The sequence below is a fragment of the Gouania willdenowi genome, chromosome 20 (assembly GCF_900634775.1).
Source record: "Gouania willdenowi chromosome 20, fGouWil2.1, whole genome shotgun sequence".
In the NCBI taxonomy this organism is placed as follows: Eukaryota; Metazoa; Chordata; class Actinopteri; order Blenniiformes; family Gobiesocidae; genus Gouania; species Gouania willdenowi.
The window spans coordinates 28,379,520-28,399,583 of record NC_041063.1 but is presented as its reverse complement, the minus strand read 5'-3'; the positions used below and the strand labels follow the sequence as shown (position 1 = coordinate 28,399,583).

At 41.1% G+C, this 20,064-nt stretch overlaps 2 protein-coding genes across 4 annotated transcripts; one reads left to right on the top strand and one right to left on the bottom strand.

The window, feature by feature from the left end:
- Positions 1-370: 370 nt before the first annotated feature.
- Positions 371-8,334, bottom strand: acot9.1 (acyl-CoA thioesterase 9, tandem duplicate 1). Of its 2 annotated transcripts, XM_028434028.1 has the most exons (16): positions 7,619-8,334; positions 7,453-7,541; positions 5,972-5,998; positions 5,524-5,569; positions 4,091-4,261; positions 3,974-4,011; positions 3,824-3,907; positions 3,449-3,552; positions 3,249-3,322; positions 3,106-3,173; positions 1,915-2,026; positions 1,611-1,701; positions 1,142-1,227; positions 985-1,072; positions 742-892; positions 371-631 (listed from the first exon to the last, which is right to left on the bottom strand). In XM_028434028.1, the coding sequence occupies exons 1-16, from the start codon at positions 7,630-7,632 to the stop codon at positions 573-575; spliced, it is 1,302 nt and encodes a 433-aa protein (XP_028289829.1). In that variant the 5' UTR covers positions 7,633-8,334; the 3' UTR covers positions 371-572. The 2 variants fall into 2 exon arrangements, with proteins under 2 accessions (XP_028289829.1, XP_028289830.1); XM_028434029.1 differs by lacking the exon at positions 5,972-5,998.
- Positions 8,055-11,122, top strand: LOC114453984 (diamine acetyltransferase 1-like). 2 transcript variants are annotated; one of them, XM_028434048.1, is made up of 6 exons: positions 8,062-8,320; positions 9,906-9,957; positions 10,018-10,113; positions 10,227-10,328; positions 10,407-10,447; positions 10,527-11,122. In XM_028434048.1, the coding sequence occupies exons 1-6, from the start codon at positions 8,258-8,260 to the stop codon at positions 10,701-10,703; spliced, it is 531 nt and encodes a 176-aa protein (XP_028289849.1). In that variant the 5' UTR covers positions 8,062-8,257; the 3' UTR covers positions 10,704-11,122. The 2 variants fall into 2 exon arrangements, with proteins under 2 accessions (XP_028289848.1, XP_028289849.1); XM_028434047.1 differs by having other exon boundaries at positions 8,055-8,320; positions 10,227-10,447.
- The last annotated feature ends 8,942 nt before the right edge of the window (positions 11,123-20,064 follow it).

Genomic DNA, 20,064 nt, shown 5'->3' with positions numbered 1-20,064 from the left:
TTAAACTATTTGTTCCAATATTGACACTTTGAACCCTTTTTACCACTTTTTCTGTCTGTTTTTATCCACTATAATATACAACTTTTAACTATTTTCTGTGGTTTATAAAATCCCATTTCACCACCTTTTCCACCATTTTTGTTCACTTTGAACCATTTTATTAGTGATTAAAACCAGGATTTCCATCTTTAAGATGACTATAATAATAATAATAATAAACGTTCCTTGATAACAGTGGATATTATTCAGATGAATAAATAAATGTGGTTATCACAGATTCACAGAACAATGGACCATCATGGACATCACAAACACAAATGTTGACGTGCAAATATTTTATTGTTCTGAAGTAAAAAAAAAAAACTCAGTTTAAGGCAACAACAGAAAGGACACGCCTTAATCTTTCAGAATAAAAGCTTTAAAACCAAAGTTTGTGCAAGAGCATCAAAAACAGTAACATAATCATCAACACACAATGTAAACACAGCACTGCTGCAGCTGTAAAATACACACTGTGTGTATGTGTGTGTGTTATGTAACAGAAATCAAACCCTCACAGAAGGATTAACCAATCAGACGACAGGAACCGTCTGATTAAAGTGACGCTTCCCATCCAGGAACAACATGGACTCTGAAAAACACACACACACTCATCTTAGCACTGTGTGTGTGTGTGTGTGTGTGTGTGTGTGTGTGTGTGTGTGTGTGTGTGTGTGTGTGTGTGTGTGTGTGTGTGTGTACCTCCGTATGTTTTAGGCGTGATGTGGGGAACCTCTCTGTCTGAGCTGAAGGTGAAGTGGAACACGTTGGTCGTGTTGTGTTGTTGTGTGATAGGGTCAAACACCTCACTGTGAACTCTGACCTGGATGTATTGATCCTGTGTGTAACACACCTTAAACACACACACACACAGCGTGTTAGAGTGTGGAGCCACACACACACACACACACACACACGCACACACACACACACACACACACTGACCTGAGATGACAACATGAGCAGTGATCCGATCTCTACTGGTTTCTGGAACAGTATGTCATCCACGGCGACAAGGCTAGGCCGACAACCACTGAAATATGGGAGAAGGTTGGCTCCACCCCCTAATTCTCCATGTGAACCCAAAGTGGGCTGAGCTTACCTGTAGGAGCAGGCGTTGGCCCAGCCCAACTCGTACGCCTTCCTCATCAGGAAGCCTCCAAAGATCCTGTTGAAGATGTTTCTCTCCTACTGACAAAAACAGGATCAGCACCTGCTACTGACCACATGGGGCGCTACTGACTACTACTGACCACATGGGGCGCTACTGACTACTACTGACCACATGGGGCGCTACTGACTACTATTGATCACAGGGGGCGCTACTGACTACTACTGACCACATGGGGCGCTACTGACTACTATTGATCACAGGGGGCGCTACTGACCACTACTGACAACAGAGGGCATTACTGACCGCAGGGGTGCTACTGACCACTACTGACCACAGGGGGTACTACTGACAAATACTGACCACCAGGGGCGCTAGTGACCACAGGGGGCACTAACTACATCTGTAATGGGCGTGGCTTACAGGATTGTTACAGAACGAACATGGGGCGTGGTCTAACCTGAGGATGGCAGATCTCCAGACCTTTGAGCTTAGCATCCTCCATCCAAACTGAAGAGTCAGGGAGGACTCGGCTACGGAAACTGACTGTGCTAAAACACACACACACACACACACACACAAAGGTGAACACAGGTTTTGCACCAGTTAAGTGAACGTTTATATCCTGCTTCATAGTACAGCTGCTCTGTGGTTAAGTGAAGCTAATGCAGATATCAGGATCTATTAATCCAGCTTCAGAGTACAGGCCCATACAGGCGTGCACGCACACACATGCACACACACACGCACGCACACACACCTACTTGGTGTCTAACGTGTTGAGGAACAGGCTGTGGATTAGTTTTCTCTCCTCATCAGTCGGAGCAACTTTCAGCAGTGACGCCGTGCTCAGCTCCACACGACGAGACTTGTTAGCTAGAATCCACAAAGCACACACATTAACACACACACAGATACACAACCATGTTGTTTACATATGAGACGCTTGAAAAATGTAAAAATAACAATGAATGAACCACTGTTAACGCTCATAAACAGTTGGTAGTATGTAGAAAGCTTTTCACCTTATTTAATAAAACTCACTTTAAGTACAGGTGAACGATTGTGGGACACATGCAGCATTCCTGAAAACAAGTGGTCATCTGAAGTGCACTTCTGTCCAGATGTTCACTATTTATACATATCTGATAGAAAAACCCAGTGTATATACGATAGAAAAGCTAAAAATATTAAGTCTCTAGATCCAGACTGAGAAAACGCTCCATCAGCTCCCGTGCACTCCTCCGGTTGTTTGGCACCGAGCCGCATGCACCTAATTTAGTATGCAAACGTCACATGAAATGGGTCTATATAACCCCGTATAAATCTGCATGATGGGTGACTCTAGGCACAAGTCATGGAGGCCCCGCCTTCTCCAGCTCCCCTGAGCCGTGGTAGAGGCCCGGCTCTCTTAAGTCCTACCCCTGACCCGGGCCCCTCTGGTGCCAGGGTCGGGGATGTGCCGCCCTCCCAACCCCCCTGAAGTCTCGCCCCTGGATCAGGTGACCTTCGCTATCAATCACCGTCTACGTGACATGTAAACAAAAAATATTAGGTGCTTAGGCGTGCAGACGTGTGCAGGTATGTAAGTGTGAGTGTATAACAGACCACCATTTAGTCTGGTTACAGTCTGTGTCACTACACCCGTCCATAGAGTGGTAGTGACTGTAGTGTTACACTCTGAGTCAGATCATTGCTGTGATTGGACAGGATACAACACACACACACACTTACTGACGTACACACGTCTAATAGTGTTTACATGTTGCGTAGACGGTGTTACATAGTGAAGGTCACATGATCACTATAGCTTCACTCACACCTGTCACTACAAATAACTACTGACATTAGGTACGTTTAGTGAAAGTTAGACACATACACGTGTGTTAGACTGGTGTGTATGAATTTAGAATGGATCCACCCCATACACACACACACACACACACACACACTACCCTCTCCTTGCTGGTAGAGCTCCTCCTCCTCTGGTCCTTCAGGTTTGAGTGGGTTTACAAACGCTGCCCTGAGAGCAGGTCACATGTTAGTGTGATGTCATGATGGAAGTGATGATGTCACGCTCATGGAGGAAACAACAAACCTTTTGTTTCCAGGGTCTCGAGCCACCATCACAAAGGTAGCATCAAGAACAGGAGAGAACACACCATCACACAGCTGTAGAATTACAAGATTTAAATGTATTATTTATTCTTTGTGTGTATACGTTGATCTATGCCACACTTCTATGTAAACTTGTAATATTATATTATTGAGTATATATGTGTGTGTGTGTGTGTGTACCTGGGACATGTGGATCTTGGCCTCGATGGATGTCTTTCCGACCCAGGTCACATGACCAGTGAACTTGATGTCACAATCAGGATAGATGACGTGCTGTCTCATATCTCCACACACAAACACACACACACACACGTTTTTATCACACCGTGAGGACCAATGACAGAATGGTGTCTTATGGGATCCACCCTTTCTGAAGGTCATACAGATCTGATTTTAAGGGAACACAAATCACTTGAAACATCTAACACTCACTGAAAAAGTCCCCACGGGGAAAATCGGTCCCCACGGCGTGAGTGATATTTCAGAAGGTGGACCCCACCAGGGTAGAAAAACCAACACACACACACACACAGAGAGAGTCCCTGGCTGTCTTACCGATCTTGTCCACCAGGGCGGTGACAATGGACAGAGGAGATTTCTTCAGCTCAGGGTTGAAGGTGTGTGAGTAGGAAATCAGCACTGAGGAGAGGAGAGCATGTGATTGGTCAGCTCAGAGTGTGAGGTCACAGTGTGATGATGTCATACCTGCCAAACTGTCCAAGTCTTCCAGTATCCGCCCAAACCTACAGAGCACACACACTGGTTATTTTGTGTTTGTGTGTATGTGTGTGTGTGTGTGTGTGTGTGTGTGTGTGTGTGTACCTGACGGTGTTGTGGAATGTCAGATACTTCTCCCTTAGCAGTGGCTCTGATCCCAGAGGGAGGAGAACCTCCTGGAAACTGTCCCTCATGGTCTTCACTGGGAGGTCCTTCTGTGACCTCACCAATATGGAGGACAGGGACGCCCGCTCTGCCATGGCCTGCTGGTGGTCGCTGAGTGATGATGTCACAGGAAACACCACACATCACATGTTAGCGTCATGCAGGCTTCACACATGCTAACAGTACGCTAGCATCATACAGGCTCAACCATAGATATATATAAACACTAGATGACGCAAGCGGAATTTGCCAGCGTAGCTCAATGACGGCCATCTTACCTCAGACAACTGACATTCTGATGTGCTCTACGGTAGCTGTTGGAAGGTGACTGATCAGCTTAAACAAAAATATCCTTAACTCAATGAAATATTGATGGATTTACAAACGGTTTGTCTTATTACAAACTTTATTATATGTAGGTATGACATAGGATGTTTGTACATGCTGAAATTGCTGCTTTTGCTTTCGAAAAACGACTTAATTGTGCAACATAGTTGTGTCCCACCTATTTACGCAAGTAATCAAGGCTGAGACAACAATCAAAATGTTTTGTTGTTGCAACTGAACACCTGAGTTTCTCCTTCATGGGATCAATGAAGTATACAGTATATCCATCAATCTATTTACCTTTTGTTTTTAATTATTTTAAACTTTTTCAGAATACGTTGTTATAACGTTTTAAAAACTAAATTAAAATTTTTTTCATTAATTTCATGACTAAATCAAAAGAAATTCCATAAATGAGAAAGTGAATATTCAAGAAGAAGTGAAAATACTAAATAATTTGCTGGATTGGATTTTATTGCTGGTGGACCAGTTCTGTCTGACTGATGTGATTTGGGTGTTTGTTGTTTTCTTATTTGTTTGGGTGCACATTTTGTATTATACTGTATTATGTTTATGTGGTTTTTACCTCAAAAGACAAAATTAAATAACCAAAACAAATGCACAGAGCAGGTATATATAAAGGTAACATGATACTGATGTTTATATCTAAAATAAATACAATACAGGCTATTGTTCCCTGTTATGTATTTAGTTATAATTATACTACAGTCACTACCATACAGTGGTAGTGTTACGCTCTGAGTCAGATCATTGCTGTGATTGGACAGGATACAACACTCAACACTTAACACTCACACACACTGACTGATGTGCACACGTGTACACGCCTAACATTTTTTTCTAAGTGTTTACATGACATTAGGTAAGTTTAGTGAAAGTTTAGACACAAACATGTGTTAGACTGGTGTGTATGAATTTAGAAGTGATCCACGCACGCACGCGCACACGCACGCGCACATGCACACACACACACACACACACACACACACACACACACACACACACACACACACACACACACACACCTCCACTTGGTGGATGCTCCCACGATCTCCCTCAGCTGGTTTCTTACTGTAAATCAAAAACAATCAGCAAACAGCAAGCCAGGTGTCAAATGACAGGCTGAGAATGGGAGGAGCTACAGCAGGAGGGGGAGGAGCTAAAAGTAGAGGGGGAAGACCCAAAGGAGGGGTGGTGGTGCCATAGGAAATTGGGTGGAGCCATAATAAAAGAAAGAAGAGTCACAGAAAAAAGAGACGGAGCCCAGAGCTGTAATGCTAGCATGTTGTTGGCGTATTTCAGGTGTGACTTTGTCGTGATCTTAGCATGATGTTCTTAAGATGTGATAGTGAAAAAAGGGAGAGGAGGGGCCATATGGTAATAGAGGAGGAGCCAGAGTAGGCTCCTTCCAGCAGCAGGTCCAGCAGAGACTGAAAGAAGAAAGAAGCGTGAGTGTGATCAGAACATACACACCGTTGGACACGTGTAAGGGAGCGCCTCCTGTGGAGAGAACACAACATTACACACACACACACACACACACACACACACACACACACACACACACACACACACACACACACACACACACACACACACACACACACACACACACACACACACACACACACACACACACACACACACACACATATATATCAGGCCTCCTGGATCTCTGGGAGCTATAAACCATGAGAACATCCACCAGAGGTGTATTCCATAAAGCAGGTTATGATCAAACTCTGAGTATGTTGGGGTTCAAATGAGGGAAACTCTGAGTATCTCATTCCTGAAGGTGAGGTATGTTCTTCTCTGAGTCTGTTACCATGGTAACATTCTCCATGAACTAAACCTACTCATTGGCAGGTTTGGTCTAAGAAACCCTGGGTTTCTACCTGGCTCCGCCCACCTGAACACTGCTTCTCAAGGAACACTTTAATGAACCATGACACTGTTCACTGACACACATCAGTGACATCACACACCACATTACTAATGTTGTGTTGTTTTATGTTTTGTTTTGCAAACAGTAGTTTTCTTTCTAACATTGTAGATGTAGATCATTTAGTGAAACACACAGAGGTTGATCTACATTAAAACATCTACTGACTGTAGGAAAGTTCACTGGATACAAACCTGTGGAGAACGTAAAGGAGGAGATGTCAGGCGCAGCATGTAAGGAGGTGCGTTTGAGAACATAGGATCAGGGGTTCAAAACCAAACTCATCTTTTTATGGTGTCTTTTTGGATATTACAATAAAAATCAATATAAATGATGTGACGTTAAGTGGCTGTCACTGTCTTCATAACCACTGCAGTGGGAGGGCTGTACACTTCCTCTACTAACTGGGGCCAATCAAAGTGGAATACTCTTTGAATATACTTTTTAAAATCTAATTATATTGTGAGTGAACTCATCCTTTATAAACTCTGTAAGTTGATGATTTAAACCATACGTACAGGTGGAGCTGTTAATGATAAGAGCTGTAAATGTACAACTGTTGAAGAAGTGATCAGCCCTCCCAGCGATGTTGCTCCGCCTCCACACACACCATATTATATATTATTCATATTATTCACACTATTCCCCGGTCATCGCATCACTGGTGCGATGAAGTGATGAAGCGACCAAAAAGCACGACTAATCACAAATTTAAAAGACTATAGTCAATGAAGTGGAGTTTTTAGTGCTGATTATTTCACCATCAGGCTGAATAAATCACTGTCTATCAGGTGGTTGTCATGGCAGCTTGTTTCATCTTTGCTCCATTGATGATGGCATACTCAGGGTTGATTGACCCACTTCATACCAGCTGTAATGGAATCAGATACACAGAGTTTATGGATAGACTCAGAGTTTGTTGAACCTCCTTTTTGGAATACACCTCAGGATCTGTGTGTGTGTGTGTGTGTGTGTGTGTGTGTGTGTGTGTGTGTGTGTGTGTATGTCTAACCTTGGCCCATGTCCAGAGCTCGGCTCTGTCTGACCGCTGATCCACAGCTCAGAGAACGACAGCCCAGAGCAGCACGTAGAACACACAACCTACAAACAAATATTATTTGTGCGACAGACACACAAAACAAGTGCACACTGTGTGTGTGTGTGTGTGTGTCACTGACCTTGGATAGTTCATGTTTGTTGTTGTTTGTCTTTATTTCGGTTAAATCGCGAGTGTTCGGTTTTTGTGAGTTTTCGCTCCAGGCGGATGAAAAACCACTTCCGTGTCTGTGACGGCACCACGCCCTCTGAACGTGACGTCAGACGCAGACTTTTCTGACACAATGCAAGAAGCTTTCCATCTCTAACAAATGAAACGTGTGAAAATATGACTTTAAAAGAGTTTATTAGTGTCTGTAAAAAGTGCATCAAACACACTAAGTGTAAATAACCAAAACACAGTCAGGGTTTAATCGTAAATGTCTTAAAAGATGATTTTCTTCCGTCAAAACAAGCCTTTGTGTCAGCCAGAGAAACAACAGCATCACGTGTCAGTACGCAGGCTGTGGATTGGTTCTAACACCTGAGAAGCTCAGGCAGTGGACCAATGGGATTCGGGGATAACGGAGCCTATAAAGCGCGGAGCTTCGGCGAAGGAGAGGCAGAAGCGAGCCGGGCTGAGCACACCCTGTGCCGGATGACTTTGTGACACCGAGCCGCAGAGGAAGAGTGATTCCGAGGCGAATGAAGAAGCTCCTGATCTTTCACTTCACCTACAGAGGACTTCTCACCAAAGGCAAGAAGAGCAAAAGAAGGAGGAAATGGACTTTAAGCTCCGCAAAGCTGAGCCCGCGGACGTGTCGGACATTTTACGGCTGGTAAAGGTAAGACAAAAAGGACCAGTTAGTTACTTCCGGTTAACCACCTCAGCGCTCAACCTGTTAACCAATCACACGGTTAACTAGCGTCTGTGACCGGAAGTTTACCTTATATGGTCAAACTGCCCCGGGCTACCCAGAGCCGTATAGAGAGAGTGACGTCAACTCAGTTCACTTCAATGGTTCAGTTTTTCACAATAATGGCGGTTCATGCAGACTAACATTCGTTCCCCGGAAGTCATCAGTTCACTGAGTTTGTGATGTATTATCATATTGAATATTATTATTATCAACGTATATAATCTCATTAACGTGAGCATTAAAGCATGTGAGTGGATTATCCCCCTCTAAACCAGTAGATTAAGGGATCAATAGCAGATATGATCACGTTACTACACAGTGTTAACATTCATATTAATGCCATTTCATCCAACGATGTGGAGTTAAAGAAAATAAGTTCGAAATAAATAGAATAAAATACTTTAAAACTTAATGTATTTTTTCTGTAATAAATTAAATGAATGTTCTAAATATAACTTTAGGACATATGATTGTACAGTGATGAGTGAAAAATGAAGAATGGATTTATGGAAATTTAACGTTAAGCGTGTGTGACAGACATCATCACTGTGGAGGTCAGACCAATATTCTACCTGATGATGTCATCAGTCCTACCTCAACAGTGACTGTTGCTTGCAGAACGTGTGCATGGCTGCTGATTGGTTCAAGGGTGTGAGACGTCAGATTGGTTTGGACGGATAGTATTAATAAATGATCTCTCTATAAATGCTTTACATATTCTGTGTGAATCTAAACAGACTGTTGTGGATTAATGACACTAAATGAGTCTGTTCTGATCTGGATCCACGAGAACAACAACCTGGAATGTGAATAGATGGAGTTCAACTCCCTACAGTGTTCTTGCTAAAAGCCAAAATATATAAAAACACAATATTTATCACTACACATTTTACAACAAACATTAATGTCCCTGACGTCCCACCTTAAAACACCATCCATGAAAAAGCTGCTGGCCCCTCCCACTTTTCTATAGCAACACATACTCCCTATAGGCACTGACCTAGTTGATCATTAATATAAACAATTGTCACAGATTGATCATAAAAAGTAATATTTTCTGAAAATAGTTGTAAATATCTATTTATAAAATATAAAAAAACTATTTTATTTTTCAGGGGAGTGGTGGCCTAGTGGGCTTGTAATCGGAGGAAAGCCCTGATTTAATCTTTATTACACCGTAACTCGTTACTAACAATAGCAAATCATATATTATAATTAAATACATATATATTACTTAATCTTTTATTTTTAATGGTGTAAATTTATTTTCTATTCATTTTAATGATATATTGTTGTGCTATTAGCATTAATCAGCAGAAACACATTACTGCTAATGTAGCAGTTAGTCAAACAAGGATAATTCCTATACTGTGTCATGACTTTAAATGTATTTTATAGTTTCATTAACAATATAAACTCTGTTTTTATTTCTAAATTTAAATTTTGAACCAGTAAGATAGACATAAGACGGGAATAAATGTAATTTAAACTGATATGTTTGTGTGTGCAGGAGTTAGCCAAGCACGAGGAGATGGAGGATCAGGTGCTGCTGACGGAGAAAGGTGCGTTTGTTTGTTTGTTAGTTTTTGTTATTTCACTCTAACAGGCTCCTCCCTCTGTAGACCTCCTGGAGGACGGCTTTGGAGAGACGCCGTTTTATCGCTGCGTTCTGGCTGAGGTTCAAACGGAGACGAGCAGCGACGCAGAGACGAGCTCAGGTTACACTTCCTTTTACCCACGGCGTTCATCACATTTACAGGAAGTGAAGGAGGCGTTGAGACGTCTCAGAGGAGAAGTGAGAGTTGATGGTTGTGTGTGTGTGTGTGTTCAGGGTCAAAGGTTGTGGGCTTTGCCATGTATTACTTCACCTACGACCCTTGGGTGGGCAAACAGCTGTACCTGGAGGACTTCTTCATCATGGAGGCCTACAGAGGTCAGTGCGTCCACCACTCATCATCATCATCATCACTATCACTAATAATGACACGTATTATTTCTGTGTGTGTGTCAGGGCTGGGCATCGGCTCCGAGCTGCTCCGTCACCTCAGTGATGTGAGTGTCCCTCTACCTGTTCATCCTATCGATGCTTTGATCAGCAGAACCAATCACTCTTCTTCTCTTCTTTTGGCAGCTGGCGGTGACGTGCCGCTGCACGGGGATGATGTTCGTGGTCGCCGAGAACAACGAGCCGTCAATCCGCTTCTACAAACGCCGCGGCGCCGAGGATCTGTCCAAGGACGAGGGGTGGAGGGTCTTCAGGTTCGACCGCGACAGCCTGCTCCGGATGGCCACGCCCACCGAGGAGTGAGAGGGGGTGGGACTAATGCATTTTACTGGTTGACCTCCCGCTCCCTCCTTATTGGCTAAGTTTAGGTTAGCTAACACTCCTGTGTGCTTGTTAGACGAGCTAACGCTAACTGTTCCACCTATTTTATTCTAAATACAAAAGGTGCTTTTAGTTGTGGTGGATTTCCAACTGATGGACTTTTATTTTGACGGTCAGTAGGGGTGTTAACGTGAACAAGAACTTAAACCAATTAATACTAACAGGTCATTTTTTTTTAAAAATTACACACATCCCCTCACTCACAGACTGATTAGAACATTTATTAGTTATTAAAATAATGAAAATGAGCATCTGTAACGGTCACTGTTACATTTCCTGTTTTGTACTTCCTGTTGTTCAGCTGGTTTGTCGTTAATAAACGTGTCCTACATAAACTATAACTGTGAAATTTCTCTGATCTTTTAACCTGGTTCTTCTGTTTGAGGAAACAAGAATAGCTGGAGGTCAGAACAGGAAGTGATGTCAGCACTGGAGGTTTGTGGAAGTAATGACTGTATGTGAGAAGGAAACTGATGACTCATCATTCCTGGAATAATCTGACTTTTACTTAAAGAATGTTTCTTGTTTTTAAATCAACTTAAAACCAAAGTATACACTTTAGAACATTTAGAACATTTAAAACCTTTAGCACCTTTAGAGCCTTTAGAACCTTCAGCACCTTTAGAACCTTCAGGACCTTTAGAACCTTTAGCACCAGGCTGATCCAACCACGGTGCTCCACAGAATGTCACAGGAAATCATTCCTGTGATGTCTGTACACGTCAGCATATTGTTCATGGGTTTCTGTTGCTCAGTGAGGGTGTGGTGATGACACACACACACACATCGTGCTGGTCTACAGGTTTCAGGATCTCTGCTCAGGCAAAGGTAAAATATGGCATTTATTCATTTTAAATCTTTATTTTCAAAAGTTTTTTTCTGTATTTTTTCACATGACCTCAAGGTCAGTAAAGTAGTTGTTCTACTCTGCTAAATCATGTTTATACCAGACAAAAACATAACCGTGTTTGGTTTTTACAGACACACAGACACCTGTAGGTGGTAAACTACTCTTATCATCTGCTCTCTGAAGAAAATAAAAACTATACATGACAGAAACAACAGCTGTATCCATAAAATCTAATGCACTTTAAATATTATTTTTGTTACGGAACAAAATACACCTATAAAATAAAAAAAATCTAGGAGAAATAAAGAGTTTGCGAAGGTTTGTCACTCCTTAATCTCCCATTTTTAAAAGGTTGAAACTAGTAAATAGTTCAAACCTGCTGTTTTATTTTGGCTTTTTATTTATATTATATATATTTATAAAATAACATGATGAAGGAAACGTTTGTTGAATGTCATGTTTCAAAGATTTAATAAAAACAAGTACATGATAAATGAAAATAGCTGATTCAGACCTTTGATGGTGCAGAACGAGGTAAAGGAAGGACCACGACTTCCTGTTTTTACCTGTTCAGTGTCAGCAAAAGTAACTGAGAAAGGATGAGCAGAAGAGAACAGATGTTTGTAGGCAGTAGTTATTGCCTTGTGTCCACAGATGTGGTACATTTCTATAAAAAATAAAACTCAACCAGACACTTTGAAAAGGTTCTGATGCTGGGAGACGGTGTAATGAAGCGTGTGGGTTACTACATCCAACAACCAAACATTTTGACTTATCCTCTCGTAACTTCTGCATCCTGGAGCTTGGACTACAAAATAAAAGCCAGAAATAAAAATGGTGGATTGCTCGAAGTGTTGAGCCTGGAGTCGATGAACTAATTTGGCAGTTCTGCTGCAAATACTGTGACGTTATTGTTCAAAAAACGTAATAGAGAATAGAAAAATCTAAACAGATTGAAAAATATGACCAAAACTTAATATAAAGATATCAATGGAGCATCTGAAGAGATGAATTTAAACTTTTCTGTACTTCTAAACAATCTAAATATACAACAAAATGCATTTAAGGGCTAAAAAAGTGATTTAACATGATATGTCCCCTTTAATGTTTAACACCTAAAACCTTAAAAGGCTTTTTGTACTTCAATAAAGTAAAGTCACATTTATTTGTAAAGAACATTTCATGATTAAAAAAAGTGTAGCAGAGTTTGAATAAGAACAGTAAGTTACGTTATGTGTCTTGTTTGGAGTAAACGACTAAAGTCACTGAGAGAGAATAAAAACATCATGAGTCAGCACAAACATCTCAGTGACATCATTAGGAATGTTCTTCAGGTTAAATAGAAATCAAATGGTTATATCTAAATATTTTATTCAGATATAAACCACATTCCAAATTATTATGTCTTTCTATCATGTCCTACAGAGACCACAGTGTCCTGTCTTTACAACAGCAGCTGTTTCTTATCATGTCACTATAAAACTGGAAAAGCAACAATCATCCACTGGACTTACATGACAGGAGGAGACGTCACTGTCCACTCGTTTTACTACGACAGAGACCAGCTGAAGCTTCAGGACCCTCGTTATAAAGGTCGGACGTCACTGGTTGAGGATCAGGACACTGGGAGACCCACAGAGCTCCTGTTGAAGAATGTGAAGGTTCAGGATGAAGGAAAATACCAATGTTTTGCTGACAGTGAAGAACATGGATATAAAACATCTACTGTGGTCCTGCAGGTGGACGGTAAGAAAGTGATCCAATAATCAATAGTGAGAGGAGCAGCAGTGTGGTCTCCAGCAGCTCTGTGTGACTCTCCTCTCTGTGCATGTGTTGTTTTGTAGCTCCAGTCCAAAGAGTGGACATGGTCAGAGCAGGAAACAGCATCACCTGCAGCTCAGAGGGAGTCTACCCTGAACCTGAGCTCACCTGGTCCTCCAGCCCTCAGTCCAGCAGCACAGTCCAGCAGACTGAGGAGAAGCTCTACAACATCTCCAGCTCTCTGAAGCTCTCTGACATGGATGGAGATCTGCTCCTCAGCTGCACCGTCAGGACTCGCCTCAACAAGTTGACGACCACGACCATGTGGAGGAACCCCAGTGAGGAACACAACACCATCAAGTGTTAGGACAGGGCTGTCACACTCACTTTAGTTCAGGGGCCAAATACGGAGCAGTTTGACCTCTAGTGGGCCACAGACTTTATGTTGGAAAACCAGTCATTTCAACATTATTGTGCTCTAGTTTACACTTCTACGTATACATAAAATATTAAATATGTAAGAAACTGATCATATCCAATCAATAAGTGACAAATATCAGTCAGGGACATAGGGTTAGCATTAGCATTAGCATAAATATAAATATATGTCATTATTTAAAGGATTTTGTAAGAATTTTGAGTTTTTCATTTGTTTAACATTAAAAATCACTGCAATCGTGTCATATACGCACCATAAACTGTGAGCACCTGCAAATATTGTTGATTTTCATTTACACAATTATTCATGATTTCTCTGTCATTTTTACGTTCTCCTGTGGGACGAGTTGGATGCTCCAAAGGGCCGAATTTGGCCCCCAGGCCTTGAGTTTGACACGTGTTTGAGGATGTGTGTGTGTGTGTGTGTTTCAGTTGAAACCACCACCAGCAGGGCTCAGATCTCCTGCTCCCACACTAACACCTCCTTCATGGACTTCAACCTGCTGTGGAGGTTCAACCACACACACGTCATCATGAGGTGGAACAGGACTGATGGACAACACGTCTCAGCTCAGTGGAAGAAGCATGTTGAGGCTGAGAAGGTGTCAGACTGTAACGACGAGGTGACGTTACTTATGAACTGCTGTAATTTTAAAAAGAGTCGATTGTAATACTGTGACAAACTGCAGTGCTTAATGAAATTAAGACACATTTTTGTTGTATTGGTTTAATTAATTTATTGGTCAAATGGTGAAGCACATGGTTCAGGCCACAGGATTCATCTAGTGATAAACACAGAAAATACATTTCAGTTCATTGATAAATAACTTAGCAGTGACATGAAAGATAAAACAATGAAATATGTTCTGGTATTTTACATGTGATTGAACAAAGCTTACCTGTGCATGTTCTCTTCCTCTTTCCTGAGGGTTAGGGTAAAATAATTCCCCAGGGCTTTTGGACACCTTTTATAGTTCCAGGTGGGAGAGACCAAGTAGAGACTAGGAACAGGGGAGCTGGATGTGTGTAGCTTAATGTAAATATGTAGTTTAATAATTTAGCAGATGTAAATAAGATTAATGATGTTAATACAGGGTTAGTGTTTGTGATAATGTCTGTTAGGAAGTGTTTGTGTAAATATTTATGTTGTACTTTTAATATACACATTATATGTCACCCCATGCTTGGTACAGGCTAATTAGTGGTACACCTGTATATAAGGACCTTCATTCTGTTCAGTAGAGAGTGGAATGGAGATTGAAGTACACGGTGCTTGTGGTGCAAACTAAAAAATAAACAGATAAAACTGATGCATCAAAACCTGGAGCCTGGTTTCCTTATTGACTGCTACGGTTGATCCTTGACACAGACGTTCTCCATCTACAGGACTTGTCTTCAGATCAGCAGGGAACGTACAGCTGTGAGCTGAGGAGACCACAGCTACTCACACACTGCTCAGGGTGGACACACAGAAAGGTGAGGAAACATCTGTAAACATCTCAGTCCTCACTGACATGCTGACTGTGATAATAGCTTCCTCATGCACAGAATGGGGCAGATGTTGTGGTCCTGGACGAGCCCCCGAGTGTGTTAGAGAGAATATTTCTGTGAAGACATTGTGTCAGAATTCACAAAGTCACTTCAATTATTTTAACTGTATTTCTAATTATTTATCTATTCTAATTATTATGATTGGAGCTCCAACGTTCGATAGTCAGGAAGTGGTTGAGTCTTTCTTTAGCTTAGCAGAGCTAGCGTGAGATGGAGCTGAGCCTCTTCTTAGTGGTCTGTGGGACAGAATGTAGGAACCCTGGAGATGTTCCAGTGGGCCTGTGTTGTTAGATGAAGCAGACTGTTGCCTGTGTGCACCTTTCTGTTTGTAACCCATAATCACCATCTAATACAACAGTGTTCTTCATAATCTAGTGTTGGGGGGGGGTCTATAATAGTCCCAATATTACTGCAGGTCTCACATAAGTACCTTATTTAAATTAGAAAAAACACAATATCAACACCCGTGTATACGTGACTTTCATAAAGCTCGACCACCAGGAGGGCAGAGTGGTGAGTTTTAAAGCTGAAGTACGTCTCAGACTCAGGCTTTGAATCAAATGTTTTGTGTTGTATCTACAGTGTGTGAGTATTTATTAGTGGAGGACCTATATATATACTGTATATATATATATATATATACTGTATATATATATATATATATATATACACCCAGCATGAGTAACTCTAACTACATTCATCATCACCTTCGCCTATTTAACAAATAACTTTAAGCTGGAACAAAGATTTAAAAAAACTTTAGCTTTAATTCCCAAAATTTAGCCTCAAAATGCAGGAAATAGTATTTAAATCTTTAAATTTTGTGGGGGGTGGGGATGCCCCTGAACCCCCCTACACCACTCACGCCGGTGGCGGTGCTTGCTTGTGCGCCACACTGGTCCGCTACGCTGTGAAACGTTCCTGGTGAGAACCCTGGGTCACACTAACAAACACATCTTTAACAGCCTTGGTTTCTTCATAAACACCAACTGTGTGAATATCATTATTATACACTTACTGTCTTCCATTGTTAGATGCTCATACATCAAGAACGTATTTCTGAAAATGTTCTTTAAGCTTTTTTTAGGAAGAATTAGTGAATTGTTGGGTTGTTCTTTGATAAAATGTTTGATTTATTAAATTCTAACTGAAAGGTCTGAACCAGTTTGTATTTGAACATCATTATCACATGGGAATGTTCTACCTGTTTAACTTATCTGTGTTATTTCTCCTTCCCTGTGGATCTAAACTCAACCATTGACACTCGTACCCTGGACGATACATATTGTGTCATTTTAATCTCATCTTCTTCAGAAGTCTCCTGTTGGTCGGACAGCTTCATCCAACCACAGACTCATCCAACCTTCCATCCAGGATGAGAGTCTTCAGCCTATTTTGAAACTTTACAAACCCAGGATTATTTTAGCTTTGATGCTAACACTGGGACGTGTTATTGGGATTAAAGGAGCAGCACTAATGGTTCAGTTCTCATTGACCTTGAGAAGCTGCTCTTCATCAAGAACTTTAATGTACTTTTTGTTTCTATGAAACAACTGATTTAAATGACTTTCAGCAGCTCAGTCTGGACCAAGTTAAACACGTTTAGTATTTTATTTTATATATGCACATCATTGAATATCAGTGCTAAATATTATCATGTGAAGCATTAATATATATTGTGGTTAGGTTAGTACATACTCAGAGGAGGTCGTGGTGGAATAACGGTTAAGGAAGCAAGCATGTAACTGAAGGGTTGCAGGTTTGAATCCTGTTTTAAAATGAGACTCTCCTGTTTACATAAAGGTTAGAATAATAAAGTCATTTGTTCTCGTTAACAATGACTCCTCAGGGCTCACTCGTGTTATCCATGGAGCTCCACATGGCTCTGTTTTAGGACTACAGGTTTTTACATTACTTCAACTGGTATCACAGTATAATTGTTTTACAGATGAAACCATTTATTCTGCCTGATGGTTTACAAACACCAGAATCCATCTTGTGCTGTTCCCGCCTTTGCCTTTCAGAACCAATCATGAGGCAGTGTTGTGGTTTAGGGCGGGATATCCGGGTGTGACAAAGGCAGAAGCGCCAAAGCAAAACTGACGCATGTGCAGTTGCGGGGAGAGGAACTAGCGGACGGTAAATGTGGCAAAGCAGAGCCTTGTTGTTGTTGTAGCAGCGTCTCTGCTGATGACGACATCATTATTTGTTACCCTGTGATTGGCTAAAACAAATTATGGTGGACAGGTTCTTCGCCCAATCAGCTTCAAGCATTCTGTTCATGTCCCTCCCTGGTTCTGAAAGGATTGGCCAGACATAGACCCAGAGTTAGAGGGCGGAGCTACACACCAATGTGGATCTTATCAGATTATGTTTGTGGTGTTTTAACCATATTCATGTGTCCTACAGTCTGTGCTTCCTCCACATGAGGATCAATGTAACTGTAACTGTTTAATATTTGGTCTTTACACACATTAATACAAACGTCACCATGAGTTCATCAGAGGAACAAACCACGGAAACGTCAGGAATAGTCGATGGACCACAAAAACCAGTTTGACTGCATTCTGGGATGTGTTGGACCAACAACCTGCTGCAAATACCACAGCACACCTCCAGACGTTTAAGAAATGTTACCATCTGCATTACAATATCTTTAAATCTTATTGGATTCGTTTAGTAGATGTAAAAAAAATTTTGCAGAAATAATTGGGGTTGAATGATATTTTATTCTTTGTTTGAATTTTATTTTAATAAAGTAAATAAAATGTGTGATGCTGATCAGTTTATTACAGTTATTAAAAAAACAACAGTTACGTCAATATTTAACGTTTGATTTAAAACTATATATATAAATATTCATTAATAGAAAATAAACTTTGCCTTTTGGAGCCATATTTAGTCTGATTAGTTTTGTATCAGGTTATATATTTTATTTTATAAAAATAAAGAAAAGGTAACGAGAGTTTAGGTCGACGTAAATGTGTAATAAGAGTTAAAGAAAAAGAAATTCAGGCACAGCGTGTGTGTGTGAGGTATGCTGATGACTGGATCTCGTGGAGCCTCAAGGGGCCACACCCCACAGGTTGAACCAACGCCTCCACCATCCCTGGTTCTCACTGATCCCACAGTCATGAAGCTGTCACACTCCTCACAGAGTTCCTCTGAGCTGCTACTGTGGAGGAACCAGGCTCAGCATCTCCAGGAGGATGGAGACCACCAGTCCCAGGGTGGTGGTCTGTCTGGAGCTCCTGGTTCTGCTGCTGGACACTCTGTGGATTCCAGGTGAGTTGAGAACCATCACATCAGCGTCTGTGGCTCAACAGCAGAAATGATCATGTGTGGTGATGGAGGGTGAAGGTCATCTACTGGTTCTCAACCTGGTTCCAGGTCACAGGAAGGTCACACAAATCCACTGGTTACATTAGAAGGATGGAGATAGACCATGCACAGCGTGGTCACAGAATGGATAAATGCTCCCTTTAGGGCCACATGACAGTGATCCCCAACCCAGGGTGCGTGGCCCCTTAGAGGTCTGTGAGCACAGGACACTGTCCCTGGTCCCTGTGTTGGTCTGAGTCCCTGAAGACGGATTTAAAGAGAAGATAAAATGAATAGATTCTAAAACTCCAACTGGTTTCATTAACTTGACGATGCGTTCACTGAAGTCCAACATTTTATGGTGTTTGGAAGTGAAGGAACGTCTGTGTGTGATTATGTTGGAGCAGTGACTGGACCTCATAAAGTAGCTACAACACTGAGTCTGATGGAGATAAATCCATAATCACTCCATCTGTCAGTGATCATAAGATAAATAAAGTCCCGTAGTCACAGCTGTGTGGTTTATCCAGTTAGGAAACATTCCTGCACTGAAACATTATCTACAGATTTAATGACACCAGCTCTAATGTTAGCGTTTCACTGCAGATACAAAGAGCTTTTTTCAAACTTCTAACTTGGTTTTAATTACATCCACGTGTTTTCTTTTATTGGTTTGGATCAGTGATGAACATCAGTGTTTATTATAATAATAATAGTCTTTTATGGCCCTGATATTGTATTTAAGTTTAATAACATATTTCTGTAGAGTTAGCCAAAGGGCTAATGTTAGCCTTAAGGCTAATGTTCCAGAGTAAGCCAAAGGCTAGCACTGCTGTAACAAACTAGTTAAAAGGCTAATGTTAGCACAGTTAGCTAATAAGCTAATTTCCCAACACTTTGACTAATAAAACCAAGAACAATAAGAGTTGTAGCTACTCTTTGAACTAGTTTTTTTGTTCCTGTAGACCAGGGGTTCCCAACCTTGGGGTCAGGACCCCATTTAGGGCCATGAAACACTGGGAGGGCATCGCCAGATGCCTTCAATAAACTAAAAATATTTTTTAACAATTTGAACCAATTTTTGCTTATTTTTACTCTTTTTCTGCAACTACATCAAACTCACAATATTTTAATCTAATTTTATCACATTTTTTTGCCATATTTTTGCTCCTTTTAATGTATTTTTGCTACATTTTTCCCATTTCTGACACTTCTACATCACATTTTAATGACTTTTCTACACATTTTTTCCACTTTCCAGACATTTTCATCACTTATAAACCATTTCTACCACTTTTACACCTAATGTCACATATATTGACACATTATTGTCACTTTTAACCTCTTTTCACCAGATTTCAT